The sequence below is a fragment of the Syngnathus leptorhynchus genome, chromosome 15 (genome assembly GCF_054491065.1).
Source record: "Syngnathus leptorhynchus isolate UIUO chromosome 15, UIUO_Slep, whole genome shotgun sequence".
NCBI lineage: Eukaryota > Metazoa > Chordata > Actinopteri > Syngnathiformes > Syngnathidae > Syngnathus > Syngnathus leptorhynchus.
In genome coordinates this window covers 547,569-565,119 of record NC_141209.1, presented here as the reverse complement: position 1 = coordinate 565,119, position 17,551 = coordinate 547,569, and the positions used below count along the sequence as shown (strand labels likewise).

The following is a 17,551-nucleotide window of genomic DNA, read 5'->3' as shown; positions in this document are numbered from 1 at the left end:
CTAACTCACCCGAATTTTTGGAAGGAAACAACTTCATTCGGCAACATCAGCATTTTAGAGGCTTGGTACATTTGGTTTATTGTCATATTGACATGAGATTCTGTGGTCATGTGATTAAGTGTGCACAATATGAAAAAACAATCGAAGCAAATGACATTTTGATGCTTTTATTCACTGACTAAAAGAAGCAGCATTCATTCAACACAAGATCCAAAACATTCAATCAATTTCAGCCCTACTGCTTACTGAGATGTTTTATGTGGGGGGCAGTGGATCAAAACTGTTCGAGCTGACAATTGCAAAGCTCAGCTATGGACATGCCACATAAGGAATAGTTGGCAGACTGGGCCGAAGCAATTCTAGGAATTACCTTTGAAATGATTTGACGTTCACCAAATGGTCGTTTGACAGAGGAAAAACTGAATGAAGCAAAATACTTTTTTTTGTTTTTTTTGAAAAGCGGATAGATGTTCTCTACTTATCCTTGATTTAACTGTTGCTATAGCTCATCTGTGAGCAGCTCAAATCATCTTGTACTCTGTTTAAAGCCCAAAAGTGAAATGAAAATCATTTTATGATGTCATTTAACACATTGGAATCTTCTCCCGCTGTGGTTTGGGTTGACCCCTTGCGAATGCATTGTAAAAGTTTAAAGCCACGATCATGTGCACATTGTAACAAACAAAAATGAGTCGCAACATTCAACGGTAATTTTGAAAAACACACACCCAAACATAATATTTGATGTTCAAAGTCTGTATGATTTCACAATATAGTATCTCATAGTCATAAATTCAAGCAGACACAGTCAAGAATTGCCTCTACAAATATGCACCGTGAATGTTTTTTTCTATCTATGGTGTGTGTGTGTGTATGTATATATATATATAGAGATCATCTCTTCCTCTGTGGTTTTCTAGAGATCAGCACTACTAGTAAGACTGCTGTTATTGCAAACTGTCCTGATTTGAAAGAAATGCACAACATTCGTACCACGATAAAACTGGGGCCATCGAGCCAGTCTCACAGAGACCAAGAGTGAGCCTGCCGTCACCGCGCCTTCCGCACTAGAATCTTAAGATCTTACAAAGGAAACAATCTGGTTACGCCAATTGTCACAAGGCGTCACAAGGCCGAGTCCTTATCGTCTTCTGTCCTTGATTCTGTGTGACCGCCAGGGGGAAAAGTGTGGATTAGATGCATTCCTCTTGCATAGTTGTGAGGCCTGGGCACCTGCCTGCTGACTGCCTGCCTGCCTGCCTGTTTATAGCAGCTTTGGCTCTTCAGACTTGACAAGAAAATCCAGAAACAGGGCCACAGTAACCAAGATTGCATTCAATAGTTTGCTGACACTGAAGCTAAGAGCGACAACTCGGTGACCACCAGTTTGGCTGGTTTTGCTAAAATGTGCATCAGACACACATAAGATGGAGCTAAAACGATCGGAAGCTAGTTCATCTCTGCTGAACACGAGATGTCTTCTAAGGCTCTCAGCGTGGATGTGACCAGACTGATCATAACCAGTGCAATAAACATCCAGTGTGTAACAAAACAAGATATTGAGGAGAATCCAGCCATTGGTGACCTCATTCCGAATCCCGGTAGTATGAGAAAAATAGAAGAGGAAGTATCTAAAGGCTCACATCATGATGCGGAAACGCTGCCTATTGTTAACAACCTATTCAGGAGAACAAGGGAACTTTAGTAAGACCTGTTTCCAACAGGTTGCAAACATCCTGAGAAATAACATGCGTAAGGAACTGGACTTACGCAGGAGTGACCATCAAAGTGGAAGTCAACCGAGTGAGTGAGTGAATGAGTGAGTGCTCTGTCTGTGGCCTCTGTGGATGTTTCCACTTATGCAGTCTGTTGCTTTGGTACTACAAAAAAGCACATCTCTTCCATGACCACGGCTTTAACCCCTAAGCGTTGGAATGGACATATTTCATCCAAGTGGCGGGCCTGGGAAGACAAACCGACATTGGAATTTTTCTACAGTTCTGACAGCAGTAGCTTAAACACAAGCAAAGACCATGAACAAGCTAGATAGACACGTCAAAAATCAATCCATTCATCAAAAAATCTATCAATTAACAAAGGGATCCGAGACTCATTCGAGTAATTGTTTCATTTTTGACATTTAAACTGACGGCCTTTTGCAAACTTTGGAATAGCCACACCAATAACACAATCACTTTGGCGAGTGCAACATTAATCCCACCCGTGTGACTTGCTTGTTGTTTAATCCCGAAACAATATCAATGAAACAACAATTGGTTACAAACGGTAAACGGAGGGGAAAAGGTTTTGTCAGACACTTTCATACAACCATTCCATCAATTGATGGAATAATGGATTGGAAACCTTTTCGATGGTGAAAAGACCTACAGCTGGGTGACTCCTCGTGTTTATGTGTAGGCAGGTGGAAACTAGTTTCGATGATTCCGTTCAGCGGCCGCCATCTCAAATGTGAGGGTTTGTGTTCCGGACACAAAATATCTTGAAATGGTCAGTAAGTGTTGCATAATCACACATGCGTATATCACTTGGCCTTTAAATGTGTGTAAAGAACACACCTTCACATCCATCAGTCCAGCTGCTTCTCTGGTGTGGTGTGACTGGCTAATCGGAACAAGCTGCATCCTCATTTTTGCAAACGCACCACTTTTGCTGGACACGTGTGTGTGTGTATATATATATATATTTATAGATGTGTGTGTGTGTATATATATATATATATATATGCAAAAAGATATATTTCTATAGTATCTATCACATGAATTAGCATTCAGGCTTTAAACTTGATGTCAGTCAGCTGACCTGGGAGTCACCCAAGTTCTTCACATTCCTAGCAGCAAATTGCTTTTCAGCTCAGACCGATAAACACTTTGGATGGAATACATTTCAAATCAGGCACACTGGTCTTTAGGCCCGAAAAACTTCCAGTTCCAGCCTGGTGAAGGAATGCTTCATTTAATCTCATACTGGCTAGTACACCGAGATGCTTCACTTTGTCCCACCTTGCTTTACATTCACTCACGCACGCACGCACGCACGTCTGCCGATGTTGAGCAAAGACTCGAACAAGTGTTGTGAATGAGCGCATGCTGGATTCCAATAGCCGACAAAAAGCAATCCAACAAATTAAAAGCGTAGCCGACAACAACGGCGGGAACACGTGTTAGTGTTTCCTCCGACAATAAAAGGTCATAGGGGAAAGCTTGTGAGTAGGAGACGACGACAAGGCAGACTGGCAGCAACAATTCGAACGTGAACTCTAAAAGCAAAACTACTGGAGCAGCCTGCTGCCAGTGTACGTGACGATACGGGCACTGAAAGGATGCCATTGAAATGTTTTGCTCCATCCATCCGTGACTCCTCTGCTGGTCTCATAAGCAAACGAGAGGCCTGAGCTATTGTTTTTATTCCTCGACATCTGATTGGCCCATGAGAACCTCTTCTTTCTGTTCTGGGGCCCTGCTGCGAGGTTGACTAAACCCGCCCAAGCAAACCGCACGACGTGCACACAAGCCCAAACAGATACTGCTAGAAGGATACACAAAAAAAGAGGCCATTTGGAACTGAGATTTTTCCATTAGGAGCTACTTTATCCGCTGGCACGTATAATCTTTGAATGCATCTAAACACAAACACGATGGATGATAGAAAGGAGCTGGAATCATTGCTGTACAAACACCCTACTGCCTAAAACAAATAGTCATTCGTTCACCCCCCCCCCCCCCCCCCAAATAAAAATAAAATAAAAGAGCTAATCTAGTAAAACCTTATTTTGGTCAGGTGTGTTTTGCTGCTCTTCAGTATACACAAACTCGTACATCCAAAAGCCAATCAACCTCTTCAAAAACAAAACAAATTCTTGGTACCCAAAGTGCAACAATCCTGAGATATGGACCAAGAACAAGAGATTATCGCGTTTGAACCATCTTGGTCCCATTACCAGCCCAACAAATGATGGATAACCCCAAATAATTCAATGGTGCCTTTGCCCGTGGACGACTTTTCCACTTCAACAAAACATACCGTGTTAAGGACCTTCACGATGGAAGGAAACTTTCTGCCCATTTACAGATAAATTCAATCACCTGCAAGCAACTGGCCACGGAGTCAGAAAATCCTTCATGTAAACACCAGCGCGCTAGCGTACCGACCTGACCAGACCTGAGCAACGCAATGAAAGCGCAACTGGGTCCCGGAAGAGCCACAACATACGGCTTTCTAGGATTTGTCTAGGTACCCATCGGAATTCAGTGCGGAATGCCAGGCTTGCTACACTTGCGCAAAGCTTGGACTGAATATTAGCCCGACTACTATCAGCTCAGGCCACCCAAGCACACTCCCATCCACAGTGGGCCATTCGTCCGCCCGCATTGATGAACCTAATACCTTGAAAACAAATGTACGATTAGGTTGGCCGACAAATCTACCAAAGTGGAGGTGAAAATAACCAGCACAATAAACAAGCGCTTCTGCTCTCCAAGGCAACTGTGACTCAAGAGGAAGTAAAAAGAGCATCTGCAAGAACCGTGATTGTTTCCACATCCTCTTCTCGACATCGTCCAACCTGTGTCCCGGTCAAAGGCATGTAAAAGCTTACCTGAGACTAACCGCAAAAGCCGTCACCATAGGAAGGAGCCGTAAAACTCAAAAATTCGGTTGTGCAATAGGTGACCCCCCCCCCCCCAGACTAGAGTTAATCCTAGACTACTCCAGATTTGTACTTTATTGTTTTTGTAATCCCCTCTACCACTAAATGAGCCATGGTGAAAACAATTGTGTGATTTTTCATTTTGGCCCATGCTGTTCTTAATGACAAGAAGAAGAGCAGGTTTCCACGGACAAGGTGGCACTTCAACGCAAAAGCTGGGACGACTATTCCCCATCTCGACAGATTTCTCAATCGCCGGAATTTCAAATGGAAATTGCACACAGCAGTTCATTGTTACGCAAGCCTTTGCACTTTGCCATTCATTCATTCATTCATTCATTCATTCATTTCCATCGCTTTCATAGTAGCATGTACAAAGGGGAATTGGGGATCAAATAATAAACTAGGAAAACAACGAGTAGGCTCTCTCGTCACTTTCCGAACGTTCTCATTTTGTCATGAGCATCTACCGGAAGACAAGGCTCCCTAATTTGGCGACTGCAAACTGAAGCTTCAAATATGCTTCCTGAATCCTTTGTTGTCATTTTTGACTGATCGAGACTAAACTAACAGTGCCATCTGGAGGAGTCTGACAAGAGAACAAATGGTTCATGAAGCAAATGTGAAGCTTCATTTCCATCATCATGATATTTGGAAATAATCCCACTGGATAAAAAGGGGTAGAAAATGTGCTGAATGCAAATGTGTCAACAGCGTGACACCGACATGACTATTCAGTGAGCAGCACTCAGTGAACGCGTCTTAGCCAGGAAGTGATGGGCACGTGAACGACTTCAGTAAAACAGACAAAACAAGGTTAAAAAAAAAAAAAGTTGAAAACTAAAGCTAATAGCTTGGGTCACGCCAAGTATTTCCCCACCAATGTTCTAGCATCTATGAATCAAGCATCCTCCCCTGTCCTGTCCTGTTCTGTTCCACCTGTTAAAAGAGAATATCATTTCTTCCATGAGCCACTTCTGGCCAGAACGGGCCCAGTTATTAAGCCTACAACTTGAATTGACCGGACTGTCCAACTGTCAATGAAGCAGGCTTCTAAAATGTTGCTTTTTGGAATTTCTCAATTTCAAAACCAGAAACGACAGCCATTTGCCTAGCATGTGATATGGCAAAAGCCTTGCCAAGGACACCATCTGCCTTGCTTGAGATCAAGATGAGATTGGTGGAGTGCGCTGTGAGCTGACGTGGACTTGCTTAGTCTGGCCTGACCTGGCCTGGCCTGGCCGGGGCGCAGCTCAAGCTGCGGCCGTAGCAACAACTGGCCTACATGCCCATGCTGAAGGCATGCAGCTCGCGATGGAAATGCTGGCTGGGCTCAGTCAAAACCAGGCTGTAATCCAAACACGGGTGCCACACTCGGCCGAGGCCGAGCGAGACCTCTTTGACCAGGTTATGAACCGGATCGCCTTCCAGATACACCGGCTGGTCCGGGTCAAAGTCGATGCTCTCTTCAGACACGGTCAGGACGCGAAGACTGGATCCTCGCAGTCGAGAGATTGCCACCAAGTTATGAGACCAGACGGTGTAGCCTGGAATGAGAGAGACGCGGGCGCATTTGTTGGACAAACTGGAACGGCGACGGCAACCCGGTCGGACGATGATCCCGTACTCACCGTGAATTACGAGCACAGCCAGCTGAGTGCACCTCCAAGCCAAGAGGACCAACGGATCTTCATTGCGATTGACGCTGAGGTCCGGGAACTCGGGGTCATCCCTCAGTAAAAGGAAGTGCGTCAGCGTTTTGTTGTACTGCTGAGCGATGAGCTCCAGGGTGGCGTCCGTCACCGGTGTGCTGTAGCTGTCCAGGTGAATGCGCTCCAGCGGAAGGCTGGGCTCGAGCGCCCTGAGGAGCTCCGAGCTGCTCACCTCCACAGCCATAATGTACACTCGCAGGTTGGCGCTCACTCGTACCTGGAGGGGGGGGTAGCATTTTTCACAAGATACAATGGTGTGTTTGCCCAAAGGTGCAAAAAAAAAAGAAAACCATGCTAATATCAAGATGGATTGGTGCTTTACCAGCGCCTTCCAATCCTCATCTGTGGCTATCCCGTCCAAAGACTTGACCTCCAGCGTGGGGCCATTGAGCAGCAGGGAGAGTCGATGCAGCGGAGTGCGCTGGGGCGATGCCAACAGGCTACAAAGCTCAGATGTCAGATCGGAGAAATCAAGAGCCAATGAATGAAGAGAAGAAAGACGCTCCAACTCTGGCGGTGAGATGAGCGCACCTATCGGCAAGAAAAAGTCCCCGATGACAACGCAAACGTGCGCGCGCCCAAACAAATGCAAAGCGGCAGTCGTACGTACCGAGCTGGTGGTCCAGTAAACTGAGGTGCCGCAAGGTCTCAGAGGAAGGATTGGATAGGCATGCTAAGGAGGAAGGAGTCACCAGACCCAGCATAAAGCTACACGACAACCACCGAAGCTGCCTGCTGTGAGACAACAACTCCCGGAACAAGCGCTGGATCCTGCGGCGGAAAGAGCAAACAGGGAGGTGATTGCTCCAAGAAATAGCTTGGATGCTAGCATACAAATATCAAAGTTGCTCACTTATCGATGGGAAAAGTTGAGAAATGATTGATCGCGGTCAACATTTTCAAGATGCTTTTGGTGCTTGCAGATCATTCAAGATAGCCCTGAATCTTAAATGTGGGGAATGCCTTACTCGTTCATTTTCTTGTGGTGAATCTGCTGTAAGTTGGAGTTGTTCAAGAGTCCTTCTTGTTGGAGAGCGCACGTGTCGCCATATAGACGCAACTTCTGCAGGTTCCTGGGAGAAAAATCAAAACAGAAACCCTGCAGTTGAACCAACATTTAGAAAATGAATGAAACACGTGACATCCTTCCTTCCACCTATATCATAAATAAGCAGATAGTTGTACTAAGTTCATTCTGTTTCCTTTTTTCAATCACTTTTTGGTTCTTTTATCACAAACAGTTTGTGATAAAAGAACCAAAAAGTGATAAATAAGCAGACTTTGACTTTGATGATACTTGACGGCTTTATGACTGCACTTGTGTGGACGTGCACGAGCTAGACAGAGCCAACTCACAGACATTGTTAGTGTATGTGGAATGTTTTGCATGTGCGCCATTGCTGATATCAGCAAATGAAGCCCACAAAGCCTGCCTTCCTTCCTTCCTTCCTTCCTTCCGGCTACTAGTAGCAGGGTCGCTAGCTAAAGGCTCACAATGCCATGAGCATCAAGCATTGTTTGGTAAATGTCAGCAGAAAACCCCCCCAAAACGCATGCACTGTGTACCAACCACTTTGAAGAGTCAAGTGATGCAAATGGGGAAAAGTGCTTTGCTCCGCCATCGAGTATGACATAACTCTTGGGCTAATAACGTAACCCACGTATGCTAATCGCAACACAGCTGCTAGCTACGCCAAAAGTCCACCATGTTGAGCGTTAGTCACCTGTTGTTGCGGATGTTGCTTAGCACACACAACGCCTGGTCCACGTAGGTGGCCATCGCGTCTCCCCATTGCTCGGACGGCTGCGGCTCGTTGTCAGGACCGGGAGGAAGGTCCACTCGAGTGGAGGGCGGCTCGTTGTTTTGCGCTCTGGAGCCGACTTCCCCGGGAGCCAGTTCCAGCTGCAGCTCTCGCACGAACGCGCCGAACCTCCGCATGAGGAACTCTAATCTGGAATACTCCTCGGAGCTCGCCCCGTTGCCACCACCTATCCGAAGTTTGAGTTCGCTCCACAGTGCGGGATAGAACAGACACTCCCTCCATCGCGAGCAAACGGCTGAGGCCCGCAGCTTGTCTCGGTCGGATAGAAAGGAGAAGATGTGGACGATGAGCTCACTCGGTAAAGCCATGGCTCCCACACCACCGCACAGAGCCATGGCGAGCAACGACACACTTGAAACTTGGGAAGCAAGCAGGTAAGCAAGCAAGCGAGAAGATATTTCACAGCCACGACCGCCCGGAAAATTGGAGCCGCAGTGCAAGCGAGCAGCAGCAGCGTTCTATTCGAGCTGCTTCCCACTTTTGCCTTCAATAGTATTGGACCCGACTACTTCCTGTAGCTCCAGGGGAACAAAATACCAACCGCATCTACTTCTCCCTGTAAGAATCCTCAAACTCGTTGAAATGCAATTTTTCAAAACGTATCTAGATGTTGATACATTTCGATCGGAGTGTTAGTAGTTGGCGAGTGCACGTCTGAGTCGCACGGCATGAATGGTTTCGCCCTGTATGCTCTTATTTTTGCCATACCCACGGATACCGCAGGAGGGCAGTGTTTCTCGTTTGGAAACATGGGACCATGTGATCTTTGGAGCTGAGTCATTTTCAGACACGCCCCTTTTTCTACATCGCCCCTTCCAAAGGAAGACAGCAGGTGGCGACAAAATCACAGCGGCAAACAAAACCATAAATAAAACCAATAAATAGCTACATTTCAGTTAACTTTTTTAATGACACATTACTTTGCCTCGTTTTAGGGCCTGAACTCTCTCAAGCAGTGAGCCAGACCTCAGCCCGCTCAACAACATTTTTTTTGTACATTATTCAATGACATGGTCACGTTATGAAGGGCTAGATTAGGTCACTTAGATCAATCACTCTTGCCCACTGAAGGCTCAGGTCCAAAAGTCAACACCCGCCACAGGTATATGCTGTAATAACAGTTACAGTGCTTTTTGTTGTGATGACACATCTGTAAGTGGCATTGTTTCATGAAGTTTCAATGGCCAATGGTTTCAATGGTCTAAGGCAGTAGGTTCTTTTCTTTGATCACTGCTTTTCTAAATCATGCCCAGTCACTGTTGTATGCCATATAACTTGTATTTATTGCTTCTAGGAGGCTGTTTATTGTGTTTTGATTTCTGTTTCATTTATTGTTGTTTTACTTTGTTTAATGACTCTGTGATACCACTGGCAGGAAAACAAATTGGCCGTCAGGGATAATAAACTTCTTCTCCACCTTGACCTTGAGCATAAAAACTAATTGCTCACGAACAAACACACACACACACAACGCGCACACGGCCACCGCCACCAATAACAACCCGTTATTTCATTGGTAATACAATTCACAACAACTAAATGAGGTTGTCACCGAGTTGCAAGCTTACAACTTAATAAGAACCATTATGAAAATTCTGCAATTCTAAAAGTTCTGTTTTTTGTGATCATCACCCACATTTGTATCCATACAGCTCCCAAGTTAATACATTCTTTTCATAAACTGTATTTGGTGTGAAAAACCTGTCTGAGCGTCTTGTCCTAAATTTGGATTTCTAAATGATTCTCAGATGACAAATTGGTGGTAAAAGAATATTGACGAACTGAAATTGAAAGATGAAATGCAGATGCAGGACAGCCACAGAACGCTAGGTGACGATAAAGCTCCATTCATTCAAGTGTAGTGAGTTGGCAACATTGGGTGGAAGGAAATGCATTGATTTGATGCAGTCCCAATATTCAATGGGAAATGGAGGAGAAGAAGGTGGCAACATTTTCACCTTCACATACAACACATTGTCATTTGAAGAGCACAGCATTGAAGTTTGACATTTCCAAAGGAATCATTTTGATCAACATAACTGGATTAGATTGAAATGGAAGATCAAACCCAATAGTAGACATAAGAATGTCTGAATGTGCGTTCATAGAGAAATAGCAAAATGATTTTCTACAGTATAATTGGCTAAAAGCGCCAGCCGCACGCATTAGCAGATTAAAATTCAACAATAAGAGATAAAACACACCAAATCCAATTTCCCTATCTTTCCCAAGATGAACTGTTACTGTTATCCAGAGTAGGAAAACTGCAAGGTTAATAACATTTAGAATGTTCGATCAAGTGGAAAAAAAAAAAACTGTGAAAAGAACTCAAAATGGCCAAGGCGGTAGAAGTGACATAAGAGTGAGAAGCTGCAATTCAGGAGGGGAGGACGGAAAGACCTTGAAGGACGTCGTCGGCTGTGTCAAATGGAGGCCGTGAGAGCTGTTAAGAGGAGGGAAGGAGGGAGGGAGGGATGGGCCCATTTGAGAACAGACTGCTTACCTTGCACCCCAGTCAGCGGGCTGCGAGATCAACTAATGGATGGAGGATGGGCGTGGGGGAGCATTGGCTGCGAAGAACTCTTTGGATGCCTTTGCTCCTGTCCGGGCAAAATCGGATACACATTGTAAACAACCGTAAAAGAAAGTGAGGACCCTTCTTTGAGGCAAAATTTCCCTCAAGAGTGCCCAAGAATGGGTTGCTGATGTGAGATATTAAAAAACAACAACATCCTTTTTGTTGTTGTCGATCCGTTAAAGATGTTGGCGTCTCCTGTGTGGGTGCCACTTGTTAGTGATGATCATCTGCGGGGTATTTAGGTGAGCGCTGTTGCGCTATTCAGCCACTTTGCTAGTTTGTTACTCTCTCATGTGCTTTTGTCTTGCACTTTTCTTCTGTTGAGTACTGCTGTGATTCTCTGTCCTCTGCTTAGTCTTGTACTTTGGAGTTGTTTTTGCTTCACTGCCTGAGCTCACTTTGTGTCCACATTGACCTTTTGTCCTATTTAGGATTTTTAGTTGATGCTCTGCTTGTTGGTTTCTTTGGAGTCGAAGCACAAACTTGCACGCAGTAAATGGGGCTTCCATCCACCTATTTTTATTTGACAAAAATAAACCTGAATCCTATACTTATATTTCGCAACGAATAAAAGAAGCAAACATTTACCTCGGTATGTCATTCTCCGTGCAAGACGTGAGAGCAAAGTTAGAGGCATGTCTGGAGCCCTGGGTCGGAGCTTTTCAGAGAAAAAGAATGAAGCATTTATACTTGAATTCACAGTAGATTAAGGCCCAATCCCATTCCTTCCTCTTAAATCAAAACCTTTGTCTCGCCCCTTCCCCAGACTCTTCTTTGGAGGGACGAAGACAAAGGGATCACAACAAAATCCGCCCCGGCGGTTGTAACTTACAAGACTGGCAGTGTCCTTGAGGCGTGTGCTGGTTGCTAGTTGAAGCCAGCTGGAAAGTGAGCATATACCAGCAACCCGGCAAATATGTACGTATATGGATCAAACTATTCAGTCATACAAGCAAGCACGAGTGTCATTTGAGCAAAAATCCCAAAGTCTTCCATGTGTGTGTATAATATCCCCTTTCGTCACACTTGCCACTGTTGTCACCTGCTGCAGATTGCGTACAATTGGGGAGTCCAACTCTGGCCAGCAGTCGAGACAAATTGCAAATTGTCTTCACTTTTAAAAGGCAAACATTTTTCTAGCAATTTTTGATTCCCATTCATCTTTGTGCAGCTTGGAGTGAAGTCTTTTCTTTCAAAAGTGGGTGTTATTTATTTTGAAAGTGGACCTTTGACCAGATTTTGTTCAAGCTCAGAGGTTCCGTTGCAGCTACTCGAGTCACTGTCCAAATGTTCTTTCCCAAGTACACTCTTGAAGTCGTAACCGAGGACGTGAAAATGATGCGCAATAAAAAGCAATGTCACAGCATAGCTTAGCTGTGTGTAGTGGAGTAAGTCATTGAACTGACACAAATCAAGAGACTGCCAATAAAGCTGCAAATATCACCAAGGTTGCCCAAGTGACATGAAACACACTAAATCAAAGGCTATAGCATTGTTTTGCATTCATGTATACATGATTTCTTTATTTTGTGACCTTGCCGTGCACGTTTCAATAAATTGTCAATAGTCGGTGTGCACATCATCAGATTGTAAGATTCATATTTGATGTCGTTGAATAATTGATACGACTCGCAAGGAAAGTGCGCCCTTCGTGCCAGGCTGCCGTGCTGAATTTCCTTCCTGTTAAGCAGCTTTTAATGACAGTCGAGAGATATTACACGACTTCACTTTCCAACAGTTTAACCTTTTACCATTTTTCACAGTGGAAGTCATCAAGTATATAACACAGCATATGACAATGAATTTTGATTGTTCTTATACAATACTGTGCGTATCTTTAATATTCATATTTGTCATCTTTTGGCTGTTGGAGTAAGGAGCAGGTTTCTTGCTGTTGGCGGTAAACTCATATCAACAAATGGAGCAAGGCCATAACACCAGATAGGAAGTTGAAAACATCGACTCCTGAATGAAATATTCAGCAGACTGAGCTTGCTGTTATTGCTTTTCTCCATCATTTAATGCCTAACTGCTCCTCCCTCTTGGGTGCAACTGGGGTTGTAAAGCTAATGTTATTTTGCAAATGAATATTCCTTAATTGAACTATTACATGCATGGCTTTCTCTAAGCACAAAGAAAATAACAGGCATTTTTCCTCAAACATTGACAGGATTTGCAGTCAGTCGCCTTTCAACGTGCTACGGGGACGCCGCAAAACCAAACAACAGGCTTTACTCCAAAAGCTCCATCATTACATTGTGCATTTTTAAAGGTCATTTGACTTGAATTCAATTAGCGTACCAGAAAGGCGGCCAAGTGAGGCAGGCTCCCTGGGAGTTGGCCACGATGCAGACACCTAGATCTGTATATACAAGCAAAAACCAAAAAGAACAACAATAGCTAGGCCTCCAAAATCTTCATCAATCAACTAAATGTCTTCTGGAAACCTAAATCCTCAACCCACTCCAGACCGGACATCCAAGGTGGACGTCCACTTGCCTTTTGCGCAAACTCGGCTGCTTTGGCCTCGAGCTCCCTCATGAATGACGACGGATGGGTGGAATTGTGAAGGGATGGCAAAGCTTTCTTTCTGTCCTTTAATGAGTCGCGCGACCATTTAAATGCAGTACGCTAGCTACCCCAGAGGAAAGCAGTGATGCATGGACTCCACCAATAGGGGAATTTGACACTGCTTAGCTGCAGGGACAGTCTTGCTGCAGGGAGCTTCAAACCTCCTTCATTTATGCTGCCGCAGCAGCCACAATGCCAAATGTTGGCCCGTTCGCTCGGTCCAAGTCGACACGAGTTGCTCTCGTCAAACATGGGTTTTTGTCCCAAAACCCGCCACCATGTCTGTTGAATAGCATCAATAGCTCTCAGAATATGCAAATGGCTGACATTGATTTGAATCGATTTTTCTTAAGCGCTTCAAGTGTTTCATCGTCACTATTGCTCATCCTTGTATCGTCCCACCCATCTGTCAATCAAACCCATCCCACTAGAAATGATTCAAGTTTGTTTGCCAACAGCTGCCAACTCCCAGGAGAATAGAACAGCTGGAAGCCCTCAGTCAACCCACATCTCTGGAGTATTTTTAATCGAATCAAACACTTTTTTTCTTTTACACGCACGTCTAAGCACATCCAAATTGGAACGAGATGATTTTCCACGAGGCAGCGCAGTGCGGGAGTGCTTGGCAAATCGGCCTCAGTCAATTGCAAAAAGTCCCTTTCATTTATTTGGATAAAAACATCACCCTTATGGGGGCCCAGTGGCGTACTTCACAGTTGTTCATCTGATGCCCCGTGATTGCTTGCAGTTTGGGATGTACAGCCCTAAAACTGCTAGGATAGGCCTGCAAGAAGTGCTTCAGACGATGAATGAATGAATGAATGAATGAATGAATGAGAAAGTCTGAAACATTGTTCAAATCCTCCATTTCCAAATCCCTAGTCACGCGTTTCCCTGCCTACGAAAACACTTTCAAACAATGTGTTAGCTGAGTGAGTGTGATCACTGTAAGGTCACATCAAACTTTTAATTTGTGCTCTTCTGGACATTGCAAGTTCACAATCTGTAAATAAATGCACTGGCTGGGAATCAAAGCCAGGTCAACTGCTTGGAAGGCAGCAATGCTAACCACTGATAAGACGTACAAACCTATTGCATCAACATTGTCACTGGGAGGTTGCTCGGTTGCTTGCTTGGTTGATCTCTTCTCGGTCGGTATATGTTCCGGATAAACACTTGGAGAATAGGAAAAAGCAAAATGGCAACTTCCCTCCTGTGTAATGACATGAATAGCCTTCATTTATTTGGAATAAGAAATAAGTGGAGTGGAATATCCAGGAGCTTATTTTAGATTTTTATAAAAGGGATAAACACGAACCTCATGAAAGATTCAAGTTGCTGAGTGAAGACTGCATTAAGGCCATCCTGTCCTTTTTGCTCTCTCTTCTCACGCACGTGTATGTATATATTTACATCTACGCAATCCATTTTGTTCTCCCCGAGCTCAGTTTTCCTACAGTCATGCGAACGTAATTAGCCACGAGGCTGCAATGTGTGAACAGAATGACACGAGTGTGCGTTTACAATTGCACACATGGTTGCTTATCAATCTTTGGTGTCACTTGCCCATTTTCCTTTGGCATGCAATCAATTCATAATGTTCTCTTCATTTACACATAAATAGCAACTTGGAAGTTCACGATTGATGGAAAAAAAGTCCAATATGCGACAAGAATACAAAACGACACGCAGGCCCATTGGAGAAAAGCGCCACCATCTCATCTGAAACTGGGCTATGGAAGTGAAATGTGATCAGCCGGTCCAAATAAAGGAATTGACCTCATCGAGTATGTTTGGAATATGACCATGCATTTCTTCCAATATTAGTGGATGCATCGGAGACTTCAGAGGAGCGTGGCCTCGTTGGCATTTTCTTGTTGACATCCTGTATATTCTGTGCTTGTGCCTTGGGAGGCAAAAAATTGGCCCTGTCCTGGAATAAACCATCACAGGCTTCCTTCCCCGTTATCAGCCACTCTTGTGTAAAGGGGACGAGAAATGCACTAAGTTGTCATGCCCAGAGCGACACCGCACAGCTTGCGTGTCTCCTCTTCTTGTATGTAACTGTGTGTGTTTTCTCCTCTGTTGTTCTCCCATCCTTCTGTCTGGATCTCTCAATCCCTCCACCCACCCACCCGCGCTCGCTCGCTCGCTTTTCAGTGAATACCTCTGTAATTCTTATTTTTATCTTCTCGCCAGCATCCGGATAAGAGCCGTTCCACTTATGTACTCCTACTGTCTGGAGGGAAGGAGACAAAAAAGAAAACAAAACAACTGATATGTGAGCACAAAGGGCAGAGGAAAGAATAGCGCAAGTACAAGAGATGAAGTGGAATGACATGTACTACATGTGAAGATGGCCGGCCGGCTGGGAGGTCGATCTGATAAGGCAAATGCTTGTAAACAAAGCGATCAGTGTGCTACTTTCACTGTTGACGTGGAAGTTGCAAACATATGGTAATGTGTGAGTCGAGCCGTCCATCCCCTGCAGGGGCGGCTGTCACACACAGACTGCTCATTAGAACATTTCATTAGGGTAATCCGGGCCATTGCCAGGCCAAGTGCCAACATTTGACTGAAACGTGACCGCAAGTGCCAAAAGATAATCAATGAATCAGCATGTGTGTGCGTGTGTGTGTGCGTGCGTGCGTGCGTGTCACATTCTTCCAGAATAATTTCATTGCAAAATGATAAAAGTGCCGAGTGCAACATTAAAATGGATCATTTTGAAGGATGTTTCCCCTCCTCCGATGAAAGTTTAATGTCCATAGAATGTTTATTCAGCACTTTGAAGAGATAACATCAAGGCCGGCACAGCACGGCACGGCACGGCACGTCCATATCTGCAAAGTGGAAGTAATACAACAATCATGATTTTACATTCCTCAGGCGCAGGAACATGATGACAAGTAGACAGCTAAAAAAATAAAATCAATACCCCAAGTGGGAATGATTCGTTTTTTTTCTCCGTGGTGACATTGTGAACGACAGTGAATGATTCATTTTCAACTCCTGAAAAACAACGCAAACCGTGCTCGGATATCATAACTCTCCTTGTCCAAAATGTCTGGCTAAGATGAACAAATAAGATTTGGGCTTTTTGTACAACTCTTCTTGGAGTGGTGGGTTGGAAAGCTTTTCTGCTATTGATTTGACTCAAAAAAATTATGGAACGTCAAAAAAGATGTATTCACTTTGTGCTGGCGCTCCAAAAGAAAACAAAACGTCTTTTCAAACGGCAACTTTCTTGCTCAAAGAAATGAAGAGGAAAAAAAAAGTTGGAAGCCAATAAGCGTTACTTGTTTCGACCAAGCAGAGAGGAAAAGTATGGAACGCTTCCAAGGAAAAAAATAGGGAACCATGAAAACAACAGGCACAAAAAGCACACAGCTTGGAAAAGCATTCCCCGACTGATCAGATACCAAAAGGCTCCCAAATAAACCAGTGCTTTTAGGGACTATCAATGGTAGCCATTTCCCCAGTGCAATTACCTGACATTTGCAAATAAATAAACAAACAAATAAATAAATAAATAAATAAATAAATAAATACATAAATAAATACATAAATAAATAAAAGAACCCAAGATGCCTAGGAGCCGTAGTACGATCAGACTGATTTTTGTTCAATCTCCTTGCCCACTGTGTAAAAAACCAAACCTATTTCAACAAATTGCCCAAGCATCCCATACCTTGAGGGCTCGCTTGCATCTCATGAGAGCATGCGCATAAAAATAAAAAAAATTAAATAACCAGCATGAGCACAAAGTACATCCAAATGTAATGCGGGGTGGCATTAGAGCTGATGTCACGAGCGCAGGCAAGAAGAAAGAGCTGGACGATCACAATAAAGGCACGATGAAGAGAAGCATTTTCAAAATGAGCTGTGGAAGGAGAAAAAGGAGGAGACGCACACACACACAAAACAAAGCAGGGAAATGGGCAAAGGACACCAGGATTAAATGAAAAGAAAATAGAGGCGGAGCTAAAGGTGGCGAGAAAAATAAAAGACAAAATGAGATGGTAACGGAAATGACAAGGTGGATTACAGATGACTGCAAGAAGGATTGTCGGAGAATTTCAAGGACAGACATGATGCTCCTGTTACTATAGCAACCGTGTCTGTGATCAACACTGCTGTTAGAAGCGTGTCAACGTCTGTGTGTGTGGTTTTTTAATGGGCTATGTGTGTGTAATCTCTT

The 17,551-nt window shown here is 44.2% G+C and overlaps 1 protein-coding gene across 1 annotated transcript; it reads right to left on the bottom strand.

Annotated features, from left to right (window-relative positions):
- Positions 1–158: 158 nt before the first annotated feature.
- On the bottom strand, positions 159–9,791 carry fbxo33 (F-box protein 33). Its single transcript, XM_085931842.1, has 6 exons — positions 8,103–9,791; positions 7,347–7,451; positions 6,989–7,149; positions 6,701–6,909; positions 6,298–6,595; positions 159–6,213 (listed from the first exon to the last, which is right to left on the bottom strand). Exons 1-6 carry the CDS (start codon positions 8,534–8,536, stop codon positions 5,948–5,950), a joined length of 1,473 nt encoding a protein of 490 aa, XP_085787968.1. The 5' UTR covers positions 8,537–9,791; the 3' UTR covers positions 159–5,947.
- Between the last annotated feature and the right edge of the window lie 7,760 nt (positions 9,792–17,551).

Coding starts and splice junctions, on each gene's coding strand:
- fbxo33 (XM_085931842.1), bottom strand. CDS start 8,536: ATGGCTCTGTGCGGTGGTGTGGGAGCCATGGCTTTACCGAGTGAGCTC. Junction 6,910..6,988: donor TTTACTGGACCACCAGCTCG/GTACGTACGACT, acceptor TCTTGCCGATAG/GTGCGCTCATCTCACCGCCA. Junction 6,214..6,297: donor GGCTGTGCTCGTAATTCACG/GTGAGTACGGGA, acceptor CTCTCATTCCAG/GCTACACCGTCTGGTCTCAT.